This window comes from Cynocephalus volans, chromosome 6, assembly GCF_027409185.1.
Source record: "Cynocephalus volans isolate mCynVol1 chromosome 6, mCynVol1.pri, whole genome shotgun sequence".
Classification (NCBI taxonomy): domain Eukaryota; kingdom Metazoa; phylum Chordata; class Mammalia; order Dermoptera; family Cynocephalidae; genus Cynocephalus; species Cynocephalus volans.
Genome location: NC_084465.1, coordinates 59,049,077 through 59,070,968, shown reverse-complemented (window position 1 = coordinate 59,070,968; position 21,892 = coordinate 59,049,077). Strand labels below are relative to the sequence as shown.

Genomic DNA, 21,892 nt, shown 5'->3' with positions numbered 1-21,892 from the left:
GATGACTTGATGCTTTTCTCTTGCTGCTTTTAGAATTCTCTCTTTGTCTTTGAGCTTTGCAAATTTGACTGTAATGTGTCTTGGAGAGGATATTTTTGGATCGAATCTGTGTCTCTCCCTACACCTGGGAAGTTTTCTGTTATTTCTTTGAATAGGTTTTCAATACCTTTTCCTTTCCCCTCTCCTTCTGGAATACCCACAATTCAGATGTTAGAGTGCGTGAGGCTGTCTGCTATCTCTTGGATTTTCTTCGTTATTTTTAATTTTTTTTTTCCTTTTTTTTGTCTTCCTGGGTTATTTCAAAAAAATCATCTTCAAGATCTGAAATTCTTTCTTCTGCTTGCTCTAGTCTGCTCAAACTCTCTGTTGTGTTTTTTATTTCATTGAGTGAATCTTTTATTTCTAGAAGTTCTGCTACACTCTTTTTTAAGGTATTAATCTCTGTTAATTTCCTCCTTCATATTCTGGATTTTTTTTTTGTTTCCTTGTGTTCTCTATTTGAGTTTTCTTTTATTTCTTCAAGCTTTCTTAAGATCATAGCTTGGAATTCTTTTTCAGACATTTCAAGTATTCCCTGTACTATCGGGTCTGGAATTTGAGCCATTACTGTATTCCTTCAGTGGTGTCATATCTTCTTGTTTATTTGTAGCTGTAGTATTTTTTTGTTGATGTTTGGTCATCTGGTGGAGGACTTGCTTCTTCTGTTACTCTGGGGTTGGCTACGAGGATAAAGATTTCCTCCTCAATTTCAGGCTCTTCTGGTGACTCTTATATCAGTGTAGTCAAGTGAGTGGAAGATTGCCTGTAGAGTGGCCTTGGCTGCTACCATGGTGATGAGCTGTTCTTGTCGTAACAGAAGGTATCACGGTTTCTATGTTATGTATCACGGTTTCTATGTTACACCACCTTGGCTCCTGTTCCAGCTCTCTGTGGCCGTAGACTGAGCCCCTGGTATTCTGCAGGTCTTGACTCACCTCGGCACCTGCTGGGCTGTGTGTGCTTCCCTTCCCCCTGGGGCCCTAGATTGAATCCCAGTGCCATGTGGGTCTTGGCTCACCTCAGTGGATGCTGAGTTTTTAAGTTTGGTTGTGGGCTGTGGGCACTTCCCGCCTGGGCCTTAGACTGAGCCCTGATGCTGTGCAGGTCTCAGATTACATCAGCAACTGCTAGGCTGTGAGCCCTTCCCTCCTGGGCCTCAGACTGAGCCCCGGTGCCATGCAGGTCTCAACTCACTTTGGCCTAAGTGGGGAATTTAATCCATTTACATTCAGGGTTGTTATTGAAAGGTATTGTGTTATTCTTGCCATTTTATTAATTTCTTTATGTTATATTACTTTTGTTGCTTTCTTTCCCTTTTATTGTTTATCTTTGCTGGGATTTTTTTTGTGTGTGACAAGATACATTTTCTTTCTCTTTCTCATTTGTGTGTCTGTTCTACTAGAGGATTTTATTTTTTCTTATGTATTTGTGGTGATATATATTGTTTTTTTGATTCCAGATGTAGAACTCCCTTGAGGATTTGTTGAAGGGCTGGTATTGTGATGAATTTCCACAGCTTTTGTTTGTCTGAAATAATAAAGATAATATCTATTTGTCCTTCATTTCTGAAGGAAAGCTTTGCTGGACATAGTATTTTTTTTTTTCTTGGCAGTTTTTCTCTAAGACTTTGAATATGTCATCCCATTCTTTTCTGGCCTGTAGGTTTTCTGTAGAGAAGTCTGCTGTTAGCTTGATGAGAATTCCATTATAGGTGATTTTATGCTTTTCTCTTGTTGTTTTTAGAATTCTTTGTTTGTCTTTGACTTTTAACAATTTGATTACAGTGTGTCTCAGGGAGGTCCTTTTTAGGTTGAATCTGTTTGGGGATCTTTGAGCTTCTTGGATCTGGGAGATCATATCTCTCCCAATACTTGGGAAGTTTTTGGCTAATATTTCATGTTGGATTTCAATGCCTTTTTTTTTTTCTTCGCCTTTTGGTACACCTGTAATACAGACGTTTTTACACTTAAGGTTATTAGAAAGATCTTGTAGCTTTTCTTCTTTTTTAAAAAGTCTTTTTTTCTTTTTCTTTTCTGATCCAACTCTGTTAATTCAAAAATCCTGTCTTCTAGTTAAGAAATTCTTTCCTCTGCTTGTTTTAGCCTACTGGTTATGCCCTCAGTTGTGTTTATTTTGTTGAATGACTTCTTTAGTTCTAGGATTTCTGCTTGATTCTTTTCTATTTTTTCTATCTCTTTGTTGGATTTCTCATACATGTCCTGGTTTTTTTTTTTTTTTTTCTTTGTTTGCTTTTTTGTAACTTCATTGTGATTTCTAATTTTTTTCCCATCATGTTGAGTTTCCTTAGTATTGCCATTTAGGATTCCTCTTCAGACAATTCATCAATTTCCTGTTGTTTGAGGTCTGGTATTGGATAATTGTAGTCTTTTTATGGGAGAGTCACGTTTCTCGGTTTTTTCATGCTTCTTGTATCTCTGCATTGATGTCTGGGTAGTATCTAGTATTGTGATTGCTTCTTTTACTTTAGGAGTGTTTTTTGAAGGGAGAGACTCTTTCCTGTAGAGGTGTTCTATATTGACAGCCAGGTTGGGCATTTTAAGTTTGGATGTGGGAAAGTGTAGTAGTGCAGGCTTTGCGTGGCTTCTTCAACTGTACTCAGTCTTGGAGTTGTCTGTGGGTGCCTTCGTGGCCTAGGCAGTGAGACCCTCAGCAGTTTCTTGTTGTGATGGGTGATCTGCTTTCAATGTGTAGGCAGCTGTACAGGTGCTGTAGGCCCTAGCGGCTCTGCAGTGGGCCGCCTTATCAGCTGTTGTGGCTGGTGCAAGTCTGCGAGGGTGCAGCCAAACCCAGCAGCTCTGTAGATGCCTTGGAGCATCAGAGCCCCTGTCTGGTCTGCTGTCAGTCTGGGAGTAGGTATACACTGTTGCAACAGGCCCTGTAGAGGGCCACTAGATCAGCTGTTGAGCCTGTAGCAAACCTCAAGGAAGCAGCAGACCCCAGCAGCTTTATGGAGGGCTGGGGGTAGGGGGAGGAGGGGCCACCACTGGGCTTGCTGTTGGCACGCACACCTGTGGGGTCAGTGGGTTCATGGGTTGTGCAGGGCAGGTGCATGCAGATGTGGGGAATAACCACTTCCTTGCGGCTTCCTTGCCCAGCTGATCTGCCTGTCCACTCAGAGGGAAGAGGAGCAAGTGTCACACAGGCTCAGATACCAGGGTCTCAGTCCCTCTGCCTGTCCTAGACTCTAGGTAGCTGAGATTGTGATCGTGCCAACACCCATGTAAATGTGTAGAGGGTTGTGGGACTGGGTGGCTGTGGGCTGGTGTGGGCACCTGTTGGTTTAGTAGGTCCGTGGGTGTACAGTGCAGGCCATGAATGTGGGGAACCATGACACCTTGGTGTCTTTTCTGCTCAGTGGGCCTGCTTGCTCACCTGGGGTGGAGAGGGAGTGCTGTGTGGGTTCAGATGTGGGGTCTTGGTTTTTCTGTCTGTAGGAGACTCTAGGCAGCCTGGGCTATGGTCCTGCTGTCACCCCGAGGGAATGTGGTAGAATGCACGCAGGTCCTCCATACAAAGGGAGTCAGTCTCACCAGGTCTGAGACAGGGCACACTCCAGCCATAGGTTCAGCTCCAAGATGGTGCTGCATCACAGCCACTCAGGGCAAGAGGGAATTTCTTCTCTCTGTATTTCCACTATGAGACAGTGAAGCTACACTAACTCCAGCTACTCTCCACCTGGAACTGGGTCCTGAAAAGACTGAGGGACTCTCCTGTGGTGGAAATCACTGGTGTTTGTGGCAGGTATAGAAAGAGTTGGGGTTCTTTCCAGCTCACCTTCTCTCTGCCTGATTCTGAGCCAATTGTTTGAGCAGGGCAGAAGCTGGATACCCTGCTCTGTTCTGTATGATTCTATTCTTATCTTCCATGCTTCACAAGAAACTTGTCACTCTCATGGTACCCTGCAGTATTTCCTCAGTCATTCTGGTCAAAACGTATTGGTTTGTCTGTTGTTGTGATCTCTTTTTGTGAAAGGACTGGAGCCATACCTCTCAAGTTGGTTCTTTTGGGAAAAACCTACATGTGTAATTTTTGAGATTCCAAAAGTAAAAAGAAAAAAAAAATAAAGGGTTTACATTCTTTAGATATTTTAGTTTATTTTTCCAGTGCCTGAATTGTTGCCCTGCTGTCAGTTATGCCTCTTTGGCAGCTTATTGCTTTCATCAAAGGGCTATACCTTTGCCAGTTATTGCTGTTTCCAGTAAGATCACTGCATTGTCCCGATCCACAGAACTTAAAATGTTTTTAAACAATGTTTGATATCTTTTTTTAAATTAAAAGTATCTTAATGTAATTACTAAGGTAACTTAAACACTAACAGAATCGTAGTCTGTATTTTTATCAAAACACACATTGCGCATGTAAGATTATGAATCTTTACATGGATCTAGTAAGTTGAAAACATGATTACATTATTATTGTATTAAAAATTTTCTAGTTCATTAATCTAGATTAAGTTCTGAGAGAAAATATCATAAAGAGAAAACAACAATAACCAAATGCAAAACATTTATTTTGAAAGACACTGCCATTAGATTTTAATATTACCATTTTATGTAAAATATAGGTAAACATAGAAACGATGACACATTTCCATTTCTGTGCTATCAAAGCTCTCAACCCTTTACAGAATAATAATGCTACTGGAATCATATTTTTGACTTCACTGTTTTATTTTTTCAGTTGGATTTTCTCCACTGAAATAACCTTTCTTAAAAACTCAGTTAATTAAGAGGAAGAGCTGTTAATTTAATAAATACTCCCAGTGGGAAGCTTTCTTTGGTCTTGTACAAACTTTTCATTTTCTTCTATCTGAGCCTATCGCTTTTTGTTTTAATCTGTACCCTCAGGCTGCTGAACTGTTCCAGGGACAGAAATACAAACCATCATTGCACTTAAAAGTGCTAATGAAAACATGGCTTTTGAATCAGGCCAACTTGTGAGTCCAGATCATTCTTTACCTAGTGTCCTCACCCCCAGGGGACGGATTCTCTAAAAAGCATCCTCATTCTTTTAGAGTCTAAGAGTTCACAGTAATTTCTCTTGAAGCCTTTTGCCTAGAGATGAATGGTTGTTGCTTGGAGTAGTCGTAGTGTGTTAGTGTATTGAAGCATGCCTTATAGTAACAATATCCTGACCCTGAAAGGCTGTGCTGTGGAGTGACATTGTTTATATAAATGAGCTATCTTAAATATGTCATAAGGGATTTACAATCAATTAAATGTGTTTCAAGAGTCTCTTTCTGATGAACATATATAAGAAGTGTAAGTTTCATGAAACATTTCAATGCTTATTTCTTGATAGATGCAATCCATGTGATAGAAATTCATTTATAACAAGGTAATGCTTTTACCATAGTATAAATATACTAAAAGTTAATATCTTTTTAAATTAATTATTTTTATTGTAACAGTCTATTGTCCATATCTGTGGGGTACAGAGCTGAATATCAATACCTGTGTGCAATATGTGATGCTCAAATCAGGATAATTAGTAAATTCAACATTATACAATATAAGCATTTTTTTGTGGTAAAAGTTAATCTTAGAGGTGGAGAAATATATTAAATTAAAATTTAATTGCCCCACTTATAAATTTTGATATTAAAAATATAATCTATATGCTAAGCATCAGCCATAAAAGATTTTATTTAAATTATGAACAAACTCCTATAGAACTGAAAGGCATGGAGTAAATGAGTCTTCCAATCACAGAAAACTCTGAGACCACACAGCAAGACTTTGTCATGCTATTGTTCTTGATTAAAAAGCTAACAAATTGTGAGATCAAATAAGGACATGTGATGAATGAATTTGCTTTAAAAAAATAGATTCTTCACTCAGTGTATCTCTTTACTCAATCACTCTTTTAAGTGATCACCATCTTCGGAATTTCTTACTATGACTATGATCCATTGGTCAAATTTTTACAATATTTGGTTCTAAATACTTTCTTTGCAATTTAATTACAGTGCAAAATGCCCATGTTTCTAACTTGTACTTGATAATTTAGGATTAAATTGTGACAAAAAGAGACCACTTCCAAGTGGAGATTTCACTGAGAACATTAGAAATGATTTGAAATCTTTAAAAAGTATATTAATGTTCTACAAAATAGTAACAAGTTTAATAATAATAATAAATCTCAGCAGCATTGTTGTTATATATTTTTTTTATATAAAAAAGTTATTCTGACAATATTTGGAACTTATTATTCCTTTCTGTTGCTTCTTTTTTTTTTTTAACCTCCAAAATGTCTATTTTAGACAAATAGTAACAAAATATATGTCTCTACTGTGAAACAAAATTGAGTTTTATAGGTAAAAGTAAAGAAAGAGATCATGTTAGGGAGAATTAAGAGCAAACTGTATACTCTACTGAGTTTACAAAGTTTTTTAGTAACATGTGATTTCTTTATACTGTTTGTTCCACCAGCATGTTCCCAAAGTATATATTTGGAAACATTCAGGTTTTGTTGTTTCTCCTATTATTGTGGTTTGTTTTTATTTTTTAATTGAATACCTTGGCACAATGAAAAGCTGTTGATAATTTGAAAGATCCCTACCTCTTCAGCTCTAAACTAAAAAAAAAAGAACTTGTTTTATTGGCGTGTAAAAATTGTTTTATTGGCCTGTCAAAGATATTATTATTAGACTTAGTAGGATTTAGTGATTGGTGGGGAGGTTTTGGTAATAGGCAAACATTACACAAAAATGACTAGAGGATTGTTTACGAAACAAGGGTGAATCAGTTTTGTAACCCATCACTCATTAATTATGTCATTATTCTAACAGCAACAAAATATAAAATAACTTCTGTACAAAATTCACTATACTAGACAGTGTAATAGTAAGCCATTGTTCCTTTTCTTTAAAAACTCTTAGTACACTGAGGATAATAGATATATAAACAGATAATTACGATATAATGTGATAGAGGTAGGAGCTGGGAATTCTAAGTATTCAGTGAAACTCAAAAACATACAAAGAAAGTGATGCTCAAATTGAGTCCTGTTGGGATAAGCAGGACTACACTAAGTAAAGAAATGGAGGAGAGGCATTTCAGGCAGCACTATGGCAGGGTTTATTTTGTTCATAGAACAGTGAAATCTTGTAACCGTAATTCAAGGCGTATGTATGGGGAGCAATGTATTTTGAGATTAGAGTGGTAATTGGATAAGAAGTCTTGTTTTCACTTTAATGAATATGAACTCTATCGTGTAGGCAATGAGGAGTTACAAAATGTTTTAGGCAGATTTGACAAGATAGGTAGATACACTATTTAGGGAAAATTTGAAGGATGTAACTGGACTGATAAATATTTGTGACTGGAAGACTTGTTAGTTGTTCCTGAAAGACAAGAGGAATAAAGAGGTAAGGGTAATTTCAATAGGTATTTCAGATCAAATCTATATATAGATTTCTAATAGTGCCTTAATTTATTACCACTCTTTTATTAATTGTTCAGTATAGAGTAGTGCTGTTCAATAGAACCTTCTGTGGTGACAGTAATCTTCTGTATATGCACTATCCAATACAGTGGTCATGTAGCTGTTAGTGCTGATATATTACTAGCATGACTGAAGAGTTTAATTTTAATACATTTTAATTTTCTCTTGCTCCTGTCCCAGAAACATTGATGCCTACCTTATAAACAATTGCTCCTATGTTCTTGGTAATTGTGGTTTCTAGAAGGTAAGGCATGGGTCAGGAAAATGCACAGAGATACGTTCTGATATGAGACAGGCAACACCCCAAAATTATGGGCACACATTTTATATTTGGACAGGTTGAACTTGATGTGGCTCTGGGATATACTGGCATAATAGCCAGTTGAAAATATGAATCTGAGGATCAGGAGTGCCTGAACTTGTGAATTTGGAAATCACCACTATATTGGTGGTTCTTGAAGTACGGAAGTGTCTGAAATTGCTCAGGAATATTTGTAATACAAGATCAAAAGGCAAGGATAGAATCCTAAAGGACAATGACATTTAAGAGAGAGCATAGGAAAGTGTCTGCAAAGGCAATTGAGAAGAAAAGGTTTGATAGTTAGGTGGAGAACTAAACGAGAGTGTTGTCACCAGTCAGGGAAAAAGACTGTTTCAAGAAGATTGTCAGTGATGTCACACATCAAAAAGAAGTTGAATAAGATTATGATTAAAAACCAGGTATTAGATTTGGCAGTAAGGATATCATCAATGACCTTTGCCCAAATCATGTGAACATTCAACTTGAAATCAGATCAAGGCTTACATCTTGCTGTACTTCTTACTATCTCAATTCCTTAACCTAGAAAATGAGGACACTTATCCGTTCTGTGACTATTTTACCAGCAAATATAAGGCTTAAATGAGATCATATGAATTTGGATGTGACAGATACTAAGGAAGGTACTGAAAGCAAAGATGACTTAGATTTCTGTCTCCAAGCATGTAACAATCTATTATGAGACTGACATGTAAATAATGTAAATTACTAGTCATACTGAAATGAATTGTGTCAAAAATCACACACATATATGCATGTGCATACACACACCCACACACGAATCATACGTGTACATTTTTGGAGCCAGATCAACTTACTGTGTTTAGAAGTGGAAGAAATTGTTGGTGGTGATGGTGGTAGTGTGTGTGTATTAGAGGGTTAGGGACAGGTTACTTACCAAAGATTTTTGGAAAGAGACAACATTTGATTAGTTTTAAAGGTTGCAATCACTGTTATTATTTTGCCCTCATTTCTAGAAATATTTGTACTTGAAGGATGGATCTTATTTTTGAACAAAGTCAAAATTTGGAACCATATCTGAAAATTGTGTGAACAATTTGAACAATACAGATTTTCGTCAAGAGATGTAGATGCAAAGAGACATCCTAAAGTAAGGAAATAGACTCAGAAGATAATTCTACAAGGCGATATTGATCAATAACACCTGGAGGAGAATAAGTACCTTCATCCAAAAAAATCTCTTTCAAACTCAGTATTATCACTGTATTTGGTAGAGCACATTTCCTAATGAATTATTTTTCAGTAGTGTCACTACTTTCCAGTCAAACTACCTACTCAGTCTTCTTATACTTTCAATAAGATGCTTAGACTTGAATGATTTGTAATGGCTTTGTCAAGCTTTATCATTTTTGGATTCTGTCAAATGGTCAATAGTTTGAAGTACTAAATGGTGCAACTTATGCTCTAAAGAACTGCTCTCATAGATGGTAAATTACACAGATCTTCACAACGAGGTATTTTATGTTGACTGAATGAACAGGCAAAACAGCATAAAAAACCTTTCTGGAAAGATTTGTGTCTACTTACTTTGCAAGTTAGTACTTTCAGATAGCGTTATTTATGTCTGCATGACATTTATTACAATGTGTAAGTGTGTGTGTATGTATGTGTGCGTGTGCAAACTTCCCTTTAAGATCCACCCTGTAAGTTAATATGTGGAAATACCAGTCCCTTCAGTGAGGCTTGCTTGCAACTTTGGACCTCAAGGCTGTTTTGCATGACTTTTGGATTTTATTCATTTTTGGAAGCATTGTCCATTAGCTTACTTACTAGGCCACTCCAGATTCCAGCTGTATATGCCAGTTCTCTTTTTTGTTTTGCAGTATTTCCTTTTGTCCTTGCCAGGAATTCAGTTTGGATGGCCCTTTCACATAACTTGCCTGGGGGTCTTATTAATAGCCCTTTGCTTCTATTCCACTTGCATTGTCTGTTTTGATATATTGTCCTATTTGGAAAATTACTGCCTTTGAAGATTTGTGTTTTTAGGCTGATGACACTTTTCCGTATTTATTGATCTCTACCAGGCTGTGGTTTTTGTGCTTACTTTCAGCGTGTCGCTTAAAACCTAAATGAGAGATTTAGTGCCCATGAGTTACAGATGTGCTTTTGCTTCATTTCCATCTGTTTTCCTGTCTGAGAAATTCCTAGGAAGGGATTTGTACTGTTTGCTGCAGCTTTTTCTTTTTCTTTTTTTTTATTTAATGAACTCTGATCCTACCTGAAAAAGATTACTTGACATGCCTAGATTTACCTAATTTAGTCTGCTAAATTTTAGAAACTACGTTCTTTAGCATAACGTATTACCTATGTCCTGCATTTCTAATAATCTTTATGAGTTTTTGAAGTACTTAGAAAAACAAGTTCTCCATTTCTATTTGCTTTGTCATTCTCCAATGGCAAATCACAAACAGTCATTTCTAAACATTGGAGTTTTTAGGGGAAAAAAATATATATTTGCATTGAAGGCCTTTAGAGAATTTATACCTTAAAAACTACTGTGTTCAATACCTGCCATAAAAGGTTTTTGTTTGCTCATTTTTTCTTCTCCTCTTTCCTTTGTCTTAGATATTTGAGTTTGTGTATTTTGGTTTCCTGTACTACTAAGTTGTCTCAAACTTACTAGCAGGTGAAGTAAAAGACTTCACCTTTTTGGCTTTCAAGTTGTCTGGAATTTATTCTGGATTCCTAAGCATCCAGAAAAAAAACCACTCAAACCTTTTAAAACAGTGAAGGGCAAGTGCTAATAGACCCTATCTGGTATAAGAACAACAACAACAACAAAAGTATGCCTATAAAATAGTCTTTTTATATTAAAAAATACTCTAATATCGTGATTGATGTTAGTATTATTATTTTCTTTCTTTTTTTTTGCTTTTATTTTTCAGTGGTCAGAACTGTTTTTTTTTTTTTTTTTTGGCATTCTTCATGAACCAGTTACAAGAAACATTGTATAACACATTGCATAAGAACATGCATAGGATGAAAGGAAGGAACAACATAGTTTTCTCGTTTGATTTATTGTGTATAACTTCATTATCTTCCATTAGTTTATTTAACACATTGAAATAGCCTCATTTAAGCTCTTTCTTACTATGTAATAATATATTTTAATACAGATGGCATACCTTTTTAAAGAGGCCTTTGGGGTCTTATTTCAAGTCTTACTTTCTGTTTCTACCACATGATAGTCATAGTTTCAAGCTTCTAAATAGGTCGCCCTGGGTTTGGATTATCCTGACCGTTGTTATTTACTTATACGGCAGCACCTAGACTATTTGTATTAAGTTTTCAAAGAAACATTACAAAATCTGTCCTTAGAAATAACCTGGTGAAGATTGAGACAGCACAGAAAGGAGATGGGACAAATGCTGTGAGATTTCAGTTGCTGTGATTGAAACTCCAGTATTTCCTGGTATAAAAACGTCTGTAAGATATTTGATGGCATGTCTCAACACAAGACTATTTAATACCTGTGAGGTACAGCTTTTATTATAGATGACAAGTCAGATAAATAATACTAATGATGTATTGAAATACAACAGGCATTTAAATAAAAAACACAAAAGCACTAAATTTCCTAAAGTTGTTTATTGAATTTATAAAAATAATCAATAGAATCAAAAGAAAGCCTGTGTGTTTGCCTCAGTGTGATAGTTTCAGTGATGGATTAATATTTTTATTGATTTACGATACCATAGTTTTTATGTCACACTTCACAAGAAGGTGGGTAGTGTTAATTCAAACTAAAATCTCTAAAAAATGTTATGAAAATCATGGAGTGGGGCACCAAAGATTCATAGATCATGGCTTTTAAAGTGTTTCAGAGAATTCCATTCTCTTGCCTTCACAAAGATAAAGTTGAGCAGCATTAGGCAAAACAACTAACTTTTAAGTAAAGGAGAATTTATAACCTCTAACTCAGGATCAAACCGTTTTTTTTTTTCTCTCTTTTTTTTAAAAGTTCTTGAGGTGTGTCATTCTTCAGTGTTCAGTGGGTATTGATTTAAAAAGCCTGGTGTCCTTCAACTTAAACCCACTAGTGGTTACAAATCTTTGAATGCATTGCAGTATTTTAATAGAATACAACATGTCCTCAAGTATATTGGAGTTTTCACTGATTTTATAAAATCTTCAGAATTTAAGAGCATAGCAGTTGAAAGTCAATCATTACATTTTCCAAGAGCTTCTGTTTGTCAATATATAGGTGAAAATGACAATATTTATAAAGTGCTGAGAGAGCCTTAAAGAAGATGGTATATAGAGATAAAACCATGTTTAACAGATGAACCCAGCATAGTGACCCAAAGGTCAAAAGACATACTCAATAAAAGTTCATGTGTGACAGCTTCTAGCTACTCTACATGTCTATGTAAGATTTATAAGGACTTGAGTTTGCTGGGACAGTAGAAGGAAAATGTAATCACCATTAGCCTGTCTCATGTCTGACCTATCTATTAGAAGATACTATAATTAGAAGATCTTAGGAATTCTTAATATGCAGCCATCACCCGATCAAATGACTCAGAGGTAGTATATTTTAAAGCTACTGAAGGATTGCAAATTGTGTTTTGTTTTAATTTTTTCCTCTTTTTATTAATCACTTTAAAATTAAGAAACATTGCAAACATATAAAAAGCCACACAGAAAAAGAAAACAGGCACCCTCTGTTCTCACTACCCAGATGGAACACATGGGATTAGGCTTATTTACATTTAATTTCTTTGTTACTTTCATCTGCATCTTTGTGTAGAGGATGTCAAGGCTTTTGGCAACCTGACCGCAAAGAGGCTGTGATTAATAGAGTAGAGACACATAGAAGCAACTGGTGACTAAGAGCTGCTGATTCTGACATCTCAATAATAAATCTATTGTGTTAGTGAGAAGGTTGTATTCTTTAGAACTTCACAAAAATAAGCAAGGAGGTGACAATTTAGTACAAAAGTGGTTATCTCCCTTTCAGCCCTCTTCTGGGCTTAAAGTTCTCAAGGGGGATTGTGCAGATCTGCAAACAAATCCAGGGAATGAGAGCTGGTCAACAAAGTCAGCCCAACTGACACTTCCCTACAGAGAAATACAACTCCTTGTGGGTTGAACTTTGCCATCCCAGGTCATGCTTCTGGATGTCTGTAAGAGTTACTATCCAGTCATTAAATGCTTATGATGCATCCTGAGAGCCATTATCCTAGAAGCCATACTAGTTTCCCTGCTGACAGCAGGTGTCTTTTATCTTTGACCTGGATTTTTTGGTTCCTTCTTGTATTTCTATTCCTTAAAGAGCTGGGGAAGGATGTTGGATGAGTGGGCAAGAGCATTTAAAGATTATTTTGTTCAAAGCATTGATATTTCCATTTTTCAGGTTAAAAAAAAATGCAGGTACAGTATAAATCCCTTTCCTATCCAACAAATCTGGAGTTAGCAAAACAGTTAATTTTCTCACAGTTACCCTTAAATATGGGTGAGAATTGCAAACAGAGAGGGGGAAAATGTTTGAAAATGGACATTTACTGTCACTTTTATATAATAGAGTGTTTAAAAGAGAATATGATTGCTCATTTTTATGATGAAGCAGTATTATATACACATATTAAATGTCATTGAGCAAATACTCTAAATATATGTTTATTCATTAGCAAAATAATTTAAACACTTACTCTGTGATAGGGGTGAAGCAACAAACCAAATGTAGTCCCTGGTGTTATATTTATAATCTTTGATATATTTCCTTATCTATGTCGAATCAATACCATTTTTACTATTCATGGCTGACCCTCTCAAAATATACAAATATAGGCAAGGAAAATTTAATAAGCACCATAAATATATAAGAATATATTGAAATAAAAAAAATAGTGGGTCTCTGTTTACTACAACTAGAAATCTGCTAAAAATCATAAAGGCTAGATATGTGACTTTAAAAAATATAAATCGAGAGTCATGAGAAAGATGAGGAAACAACTTGTCTTTCTAAATTCATTTAAAAATCTCTTACTCTTTGATAATGCCAGATGTACATTTTCTCACAGGAATTCTACTGTACATGAATACAGAATTCATTATTACATTAGGAGGAAACATCAATTTTTCAACCATTCATATTAACACTTCCATCTATATTTACAACATGACCTGAGGATATTTGCATTAAAAATAAGACATATCTAAGTAAATCTGTCTTCACATCTGCAGATATCTGAAATCATCCAATAGTTAGCTAAAATATTATTTTTATTATTCAGCAGTGATACTCAAATAACAGAAGTACCATATACAAAACATAACTTTAGGGCTGACCCCGTGGCTCACTCGGGAGAGTGCGATGTTGGGAACGCCAAGGCCGTGGGTTCGGATCCTATATAGGGATGGCAGGTGCGCTCACTGGCTGAGCGCGGTGCGGGCTACACCATGCCGAGGGTTGCGATCTCCTTACCGGTCACACACACACACACACACACACACACACACACACACACAAAGTATGTGTGTATATATATATATATTTATATATATATATATATATTTATATATATATATATATATAAATTTAAGAGCAATTATAGACATACTTGTTACTAGAGAGTCATTATATAAAGCATTATTTTCTTAAAAGAAAACGTTGATCATTTCACTTCTTTGCTAATTACTAAATCTTTTGGTAGTTCTTCATTGTATACTTAATAATATACAGACACTTTGGCCTGGTATTAAAGCTTTCCTTGATCTTACCCCAATTTACTTTTATTACATTTTCCTCCACTTCTTTAATTGATCCCAGTCTTCATCTAAACCAAATTTGTCCTGGTTCTCTCTACACGTTCTGGATTGTTCCACCCATTGTCCTTTTCCCCTAGGTAACAGCACCTAGATTATCTCCTGAACCAATCTCTACATATGGAGTCTGACCCCATCTATCACTTCAAAGACCTAGTATTAAATCTCACTCTTCAGTGAAGCCTTCCTCATTTTCCATCATAAGGAAATTTCAGAGGAGATTCTAACTCCTTGGCTCTTTATCTATACCTTTCAAAAGATTTTTGTCAGTTTTATCGTATGTTTTTTATTATTCATTAACTGTTAAACATGCATTTATTAAATACCTGATAAGCAGGGTGTTAGTGACATATCTTGGGTAGGTGCTGGGTGAAGGGAATAAAGGAATGAATTTTCTGATGAAAATTAGGAACTGTTGGAAAACCAACTAGAAGTTTTTGTGCTTTTTATTACCATCCCATAACAGCAATTCTGAACAATATCAGTGACAATATACTACTGCTAGAAAAATCTTTTGTTGGTCCACTTTTATATTAGTTTTGTGTTTACCATTGTGTTATCATGTATTTGTATACATATACACACATGTATACTTATAGTCAGCTCCCCAAACACAGGAACTCAGTTACACACATGTTCCAAGAGTAAGTTTATAATGATTTGAAATCATTTAAAATTTAAAACAATGAAACATAGTGTGAACTGTGAGGTCTGATGTTTTGTTAAGTGCAAATTTTTTAGTTCATACGTGAAATATTCTATTAAATTTTAATGCTTTTAAATTTCAAAATGATTCTTTTTTTAGAAGTGTTGTTTGTTATAAGCCTGAACAACAAATTAAAAAAAAAAATCCGTATTCCTGATTTTTATGGAGCCAGTACTGAAAATTATTCTGTTGTTTAGCAAAGGAGAATGTTAAAAATGATTCACTTTGGGTGTCACATACACCCTTGGTGTTAGATGCTAAGGCTATAAAGATACCTGTGGTCTCTGGTCTCCCTTCCCTCCCCCTCTCTCCCTTCTTCAAGGATAGGAAGTGTTTATAGGAGTATGACTTTGAATTCTCTTGTTTGGAGTAGTCATTTAGATGCTTTTCTCTATTTTAGTTCAACTTCAGAGATGAAGCCTGAAGAAGATAGTTCCTAGATAGACTTTACAGTTAATTTTTCATTAACTTTACAGAACATAGACTGATCAAAGGATAAAAAAGTTTTATGTAATTCATATGTAAATATAAACAGATTAATGACAAAAGTGGCTCCAAAAGTAATTTTTGAAAGTCAAAATTAAGTACTTCATGTATCTATTCCAAGAATGAGTCTCATTTTATGTCTTATAAAAAAATCAAAGCTAGTTGAGTTGGTTAAATAAAGAAATCACATTAATTTACTGTTCACAGGGACATAATTTTAAGGAAGAAGTATATATTTTATGCCGATGTTGAATAGCATAATCCTGTTTATTCTACTTAATTGATTTAAATGTGAATGTTTTGATAAATGTCTAGAGAACATTTTTAATGAAATATTTCACAGTAAGAATAAAGTATAAAAATATAGATTAAAAATTTTAAAAGGTTTTTTATGTGTATGCTATTATGTATATGTTTATGTTGCCTTAATGTTTAATTAGTAGAGCACTAAATTTGGAAAAGACTATTTTTAAGTCTATACAGAGGCATATTTCTAATGGATGCAAATATTTGTTCTCAGTAATATAAATAGTACACAAATCAGTGCTAGGTTTTGTTGAAATCAAGTTGCCTGGCACTATGCTAAGCACTTGACACCAATTTATCCATTTAATCATCAAAATAACTATATTTCATGGCATTAGTCATATTTTAGCAATAAGAAAAAAGAGACTTGGAAAATTAAATCGTCTTTTGTGGGTCATGGAGCAAAAAGCTGGTAGGGATAAGATTTGATTCCAAGCCTGCCTTACTTACTGTAGTCTTTCACACCTCTACTCAGTCCTTAGAACTAAATTGCTTGCATTGAATTTATTTAACCATGAGAAAAGCATTCAAGGTTGAGGGACAAAACTGCCTTTTCTCTTATTTGAAAGTTCAAGGACCAGGCTCTGTGTCTTTGTAAACAATGACATTAGTAAGATGCTACTGGTAATAGCTACTAGTTTTAGTTGGTGATAGAATCATGTTGATAAAACTTTATGTTTTTTTTTTTTTTTTCCTATTTTTCAGAATGATGTAGGAGGACAACGCAGCCTGATAAACAAATGGACAACTTTTCTTAAGGCCAGGTTGATTTGCTCAATTCCTGGAAGTGATGGAGCAGACACTCATTTTGATGAGCTTCGTAAGTCACATATTCCTTCTTTCTTGAAAAAGTCTTACAGCCTAATTAATTCAGTATTTATTTTATTTTAGCCCCAAATGCCTGATTATATATAGTCCAGCATGGCTTGTAAGAGTAGTTCTTATTAAATTCACGCACACAAAGCACATGGAGGTGTTCTAGGGTTGGGCACACATTGTATCAAAATAACTCAAAGTCAGTGGAGGAAACCAAACCAGAACAAGAGACTGAAGATATGGTCTCTGCGACTGCAAAGTGGTCCATCCATTCTCCATGCAGTCTTTCACTTTGGAAGGAGACACTTTCTATGTGGAGGAAGAACTTGGTTCCTTATTCCAAGATGCCCTCTGCTGGAGAATACAGGAGATTTGGTGAACTCTGTCCCTCTGACATGTTAATAAAAGGAATACTCAGAAGCAATGGACAGATTCTCCTTTTTTATTTCTCCTCTTCACTCCCCCCAAAGCTAATACTAGAAAGATTTTTTTTTGGTTGTACATAAAGTTTGCATTATTAGCTTTTATCTGTTCAAACTTGTTTTTGTTTTTGCAATGCAGTGTAAAAATGATTATCTACATCATTGAATGATTTCATCAGTATTGTGTGTCTTACAGCATTAAAGTATATATTCAGTATTCATGACTGGCCTGTCATGTTGTATATAAGCACAGTCACATTTTAAGTAATCTTTTAAAGAATAGTATTTTCACGTAATTTACTATCAACACAGCACCAATTACTCGTGTAGCTATTTTCCTATTGTTATCAAAAAGGTAATTGAATTACCAATAAGTTGACACAAATTACAGGACAACACTTTTTAAACTGGAAGATAAAAATTACCTGGTTTTTGATTTTTATTTTATATGAAATTACATGAGGGTACCTCAAAAGGTTCATGGAAAAATAGAATTAAAAGATAAAAGGAGTCTTTCTATGAGCTTTTTGAGGTACCCTCATATACTCCTAATTGGAAACTGTGTGGGGATTATCAATTGGACCATCCCATTTATAGGTGATTGAAGTAAACACTTAAGAAATTAAATGTCCAACTCAATGTCCCATAGCTAGGAGAAAATCCACCTTTTACCTTTAATTTCTTAGTCACAGTATGGTGATTTTGTTATCTTAATTTTATATACTGCTTAGAGTTTCAGAAATATTGCATTATTAAAGATAAAAATAAATAATCATCTTTTCCCATTAATAGAAGATATTTATTTACTCCCCACAAGAGATGAAAGAAATCCTGTAGTATACGGAGTCTTTACCACAACAAGGTATGTTCAACAAAATGCTTTTAACCCTTCTGGAAAACTGTTAAATGTATGTAAGCTCTGTGTCCCTTCCTTTGTAGTAGCATGTCATACACATGTTTTCATTTTGCTTTTTCACACAGCATTTCTTAGAAAGCTATTCATATTAATATAAAAACTCTCCTTGTTCTTTTTACACCAGCATAGTACCCCCTATGTTGATTACCACAATTTATTTAACCAGTCCCCTGTACATGGACATTTCTGTTGTTTCCAGTCCTTTGCAGCTGCATATCATGCTTTAATGACTAACCTGGTGCACATGTCATTCCGCCTATGAACATGCATATCTGTGAGATAAGTTCCCAGGGTAAAATTGCTGGGCACAAAGGCATATGTATATACCAATTATAGTAAATACTTTCCAGCCACGTGTCATAGAAGTAGTACTAAAGAAATACATGCATAATGATTAAGTTCATTGGTGAGGCTGTAGTCATGAGAAAGGACACTCTTGGCTCTTAAAATGTTGTCACGTGCTGTCTTATTTGCACTTCCCTATAACCCTATGAAAATGGAAGTGTGATTGTTATGACCATTTCACTGCTCTACTCATTTAGGCAAAGAAAGTTTGTATTATTTGCTCAAAGAAGAGCAGCCAATCAGTAGTAAAATGGGACTAGAAGTGAAGATGTTTTCCTGGTTTCTACCCAGTATCCTTGTCTTCTTTTTGCGTGATGCTGTCCTGTATAAGTCACTGAGATATTGTTACTTCCTTAAAAGTTGTAGTAGCATCTATAAAGCTTTCTCAACGAATATGTGGGCCTTACTGTCTTAATTTTTATCTAATTCAGTAATATACACTTGACTGTGTTCAAAGCACATCTTTACTTCTGTTACATATTACTGCTTACATTCTTGGAAGTACTTTTCACTTTTTCAACAGCTCTGTTTTCAATTTTTGTCAATGAATATTGATACTAGTATTGGAGGAATTAGTGCTATTGTTATGGAAGAAATGATCTTACTGCCTCCTTTTGAATGAATTTTTAAACTAGCTTGTATGCAAATTATTGTTTAAGTTCCTTTCTGTGGCATATGCTTTATTTAGTTCACAATACCTTATTTATAAACAGAAATGTACTATTTGTTCAGAATATAGCAGAAAACACAATACTATTTGATTAATTATAAAATACAGAATGTGAATATTTAAATATAAGAATAAAGAAGATACCCTGAGAAGCTGCTGTCTTGGACTCCATTTTTCTGTTCATGTGTATTTAAATATAAAAAGGTGCAAGAAGAACAAGTTCCTGTAGTTTCTGAAGTTAAGTATCTCAGCCCTAGTTCTCTTGGCACCTTTCCATTCATGGAACTTTCTTTGAAGTCACTGTGTGTTCCACACACAAGGCACAGATATGTGCCAGGAAAATGTAGCCCCAAGATAGTTCTTTTTTTCCCCTACCAAGTTTCTGCCCACCCAGAGTGTGAAGTTACAAGTCAGCTCTTTGTACTTTATGGTTTTATTTTTAACGCTGCCCTGAAGACTGAGGTAATGTCGAAATGCACGTCACATCCTTTGTCCATTGAAAAGATGTAATTAAGCTACAGTACTGGTAACGCCATTAAGCATGATGCTTCATTCCTTTAAAATATCATAAGCATATGACGTTATTTTTGTGGGAACGTCACCTCCCTTCTTAGCAGCTGGTTTTCTCCCAGCTGCCTACTTATCATTACCTCCCAATGTTTCCCATTAATGTCATTCCAGGAATATTAATAATTGAGTTACTCATCCTAGGGAATCATTAGCTCATTTGTGTAATGCTGAGATGATATGTCTCTTAGATCATAAAGGGAGATATTGTTTTTAAGAACAGGAATCATTGAAAATATTAGACTCAAAAAACAAAAAGTATTTTAATTTCCAGAAATGAGATAAAAAGAAATATCTGATTAGTGTTAACAGTTTTCATTATTATTTTGCAAAAATTTGTTCAATTCCACTAAATGTCCACTGAATGAATCAGTGAGTGATTGAATTGTGTTGCTTTCTTTCAGCTCCATATTCAAAGGTTCTGCTGTTTGTGTGTATAGCATGGCTGACATCAGAGCAGTTTTTAATGGTCCATATGCTCACAAGGAAAGTGCAGACCATCGTTGGGTGCAGTATGATGGAAGGATTCCTTATCCCCGACCTGGTACGGTATGTATCCAACCTAATAACCAAATTATTTTCCTAACCTCATATTCAATTTCTAATTCTATTTTAATAATAGAATGCTGTTCACTGTAGCACCATGTGTTGTTGATTTTTAAATAACTTATTTGTTTATAGTGATGTGTTAATGTTTCCATCCTTCATTGGAACTTAATATTTTTCCTTTGAATGAGAATTTTAGGTACCATGGGAAATAACGGACGATATCATATGGAGCAAACTATGCTGACAATATAGAGCTTATTCCCACCATGTCTACAGAATCATCAAAATGACTTAGTTGTCTAGAATGATAAATAACCTAAATTAGATGTAAATGCCAAATAAGTGTTTATTTCCCACATACAGCTCTGCATCTAGCTAGAGAGTCTTCTAATCTCTACTTCTACTTTAAAAGGACCCATCAGTTATAATGTTTCATTTAAATTATCTCTTTTCTTGTTACACATTTATCTTTTCTTTATTTTGTTGCACTTTGGAATAATATGCATTTTTAATATGAGAAAGAGATTTTAGAGAACGCTAAGTTCAAAATTATTTTCAAATAGTACAAACCATGTTTAAAACACAGATGAACCAATAAGAAGCATGTTTTAGAGTTTATGCTTTGTTTAAAAAGAAAAATAACTGCAGTTTAAAAGGCTGCACATGAATTATAAATAGAAGGCTTTTTTTTCCCATTTGTTGATATCATTAAAATAGTTTTATTTAAATAATTCACGATGCGTGAATTGACTTAATACTAAGGAGGAAAAAAATACATATTTTTTTAATTCAGGATTTATTCTGAATATTTCTACCAACAGGCCTAAAACAATTATCAAATTCTACTGAATATTGTATTTTCATATGTTCATTTTAAAAGAGAAAATAACTGGTAGCTGTGCTTTCTGAATTCTCTTCCATATAACTTAATTAAATTTCGGAAGCACACCATACAACTATCTTGATTTTCCCATTTACAATTCTTTAATATAAATTTGTTTTAGGAATGTTTTCTGGCCTAATTGTAAGGTGATCATTATTTTTGCAGAAACTTTTTTTTTACATAATTTTCAGGATTCCTTTTTTTGTTTTCTCTCTTTTTTATATTGTGAAATGAACACTTAACATGAGATCTACCCTCTTAAATTGTTAATTGTACAATACATTATTATTGACTCTAGATACGATGCTGTACCACAGACCTCCAGAGCTTGTTCTTCTTGTTTGACTAAAACTTTATGCTCATGGCGTAGTAACTCCCCATTTTCCCTTTTCCCCAGCCCCTGGCAATCACCATTCCACTCCTTGATTCTATAAATTTTACTGTTTTTAGATAATTCACATGAGTGGAATCATGCAGTATTTGTCTTTCTGTGAATGGCTTATTTCACCTAGCATGATGTCCTCAAGGTTCATTCACATTGTTGCATAGTGTAGAATTTCCTTCTTTTTAAGGCTGAATAGAATTACGTTGTGTGTGTGTCACATACGTACA

The 21,892-nt window shown here is 34.8% G+C and overlaps 1 protein-coding gene across 1 annotated transcript in view; it reads left to right on the top strand.

The window, feature by feature from the left end:
• Window positions 1-21,892, top strand: part of SEMA3D (semaphorin 3D) — a 124,448-nt gene that overhangs the window by 67,740 nt on the left and 34,816 nt on the right. The window contains exons 8-10 of the mRNA XM_063100692.1: window positions 16,818-16,932; window positions 18,143-18,212; window positions 20,253-20,397. Coding sequence (XP_062956762.1) covers window positions 16,818-16,932; window positions 18,143-18,212; window positions 20,253-20,397 — 330 coding nt within the window. The remainder of the gene's footprint in view (window positions 1-16,817; window positions 16,933-18,142; window positions 18,213-20,252; window positions 20,398-21,892) is intronic.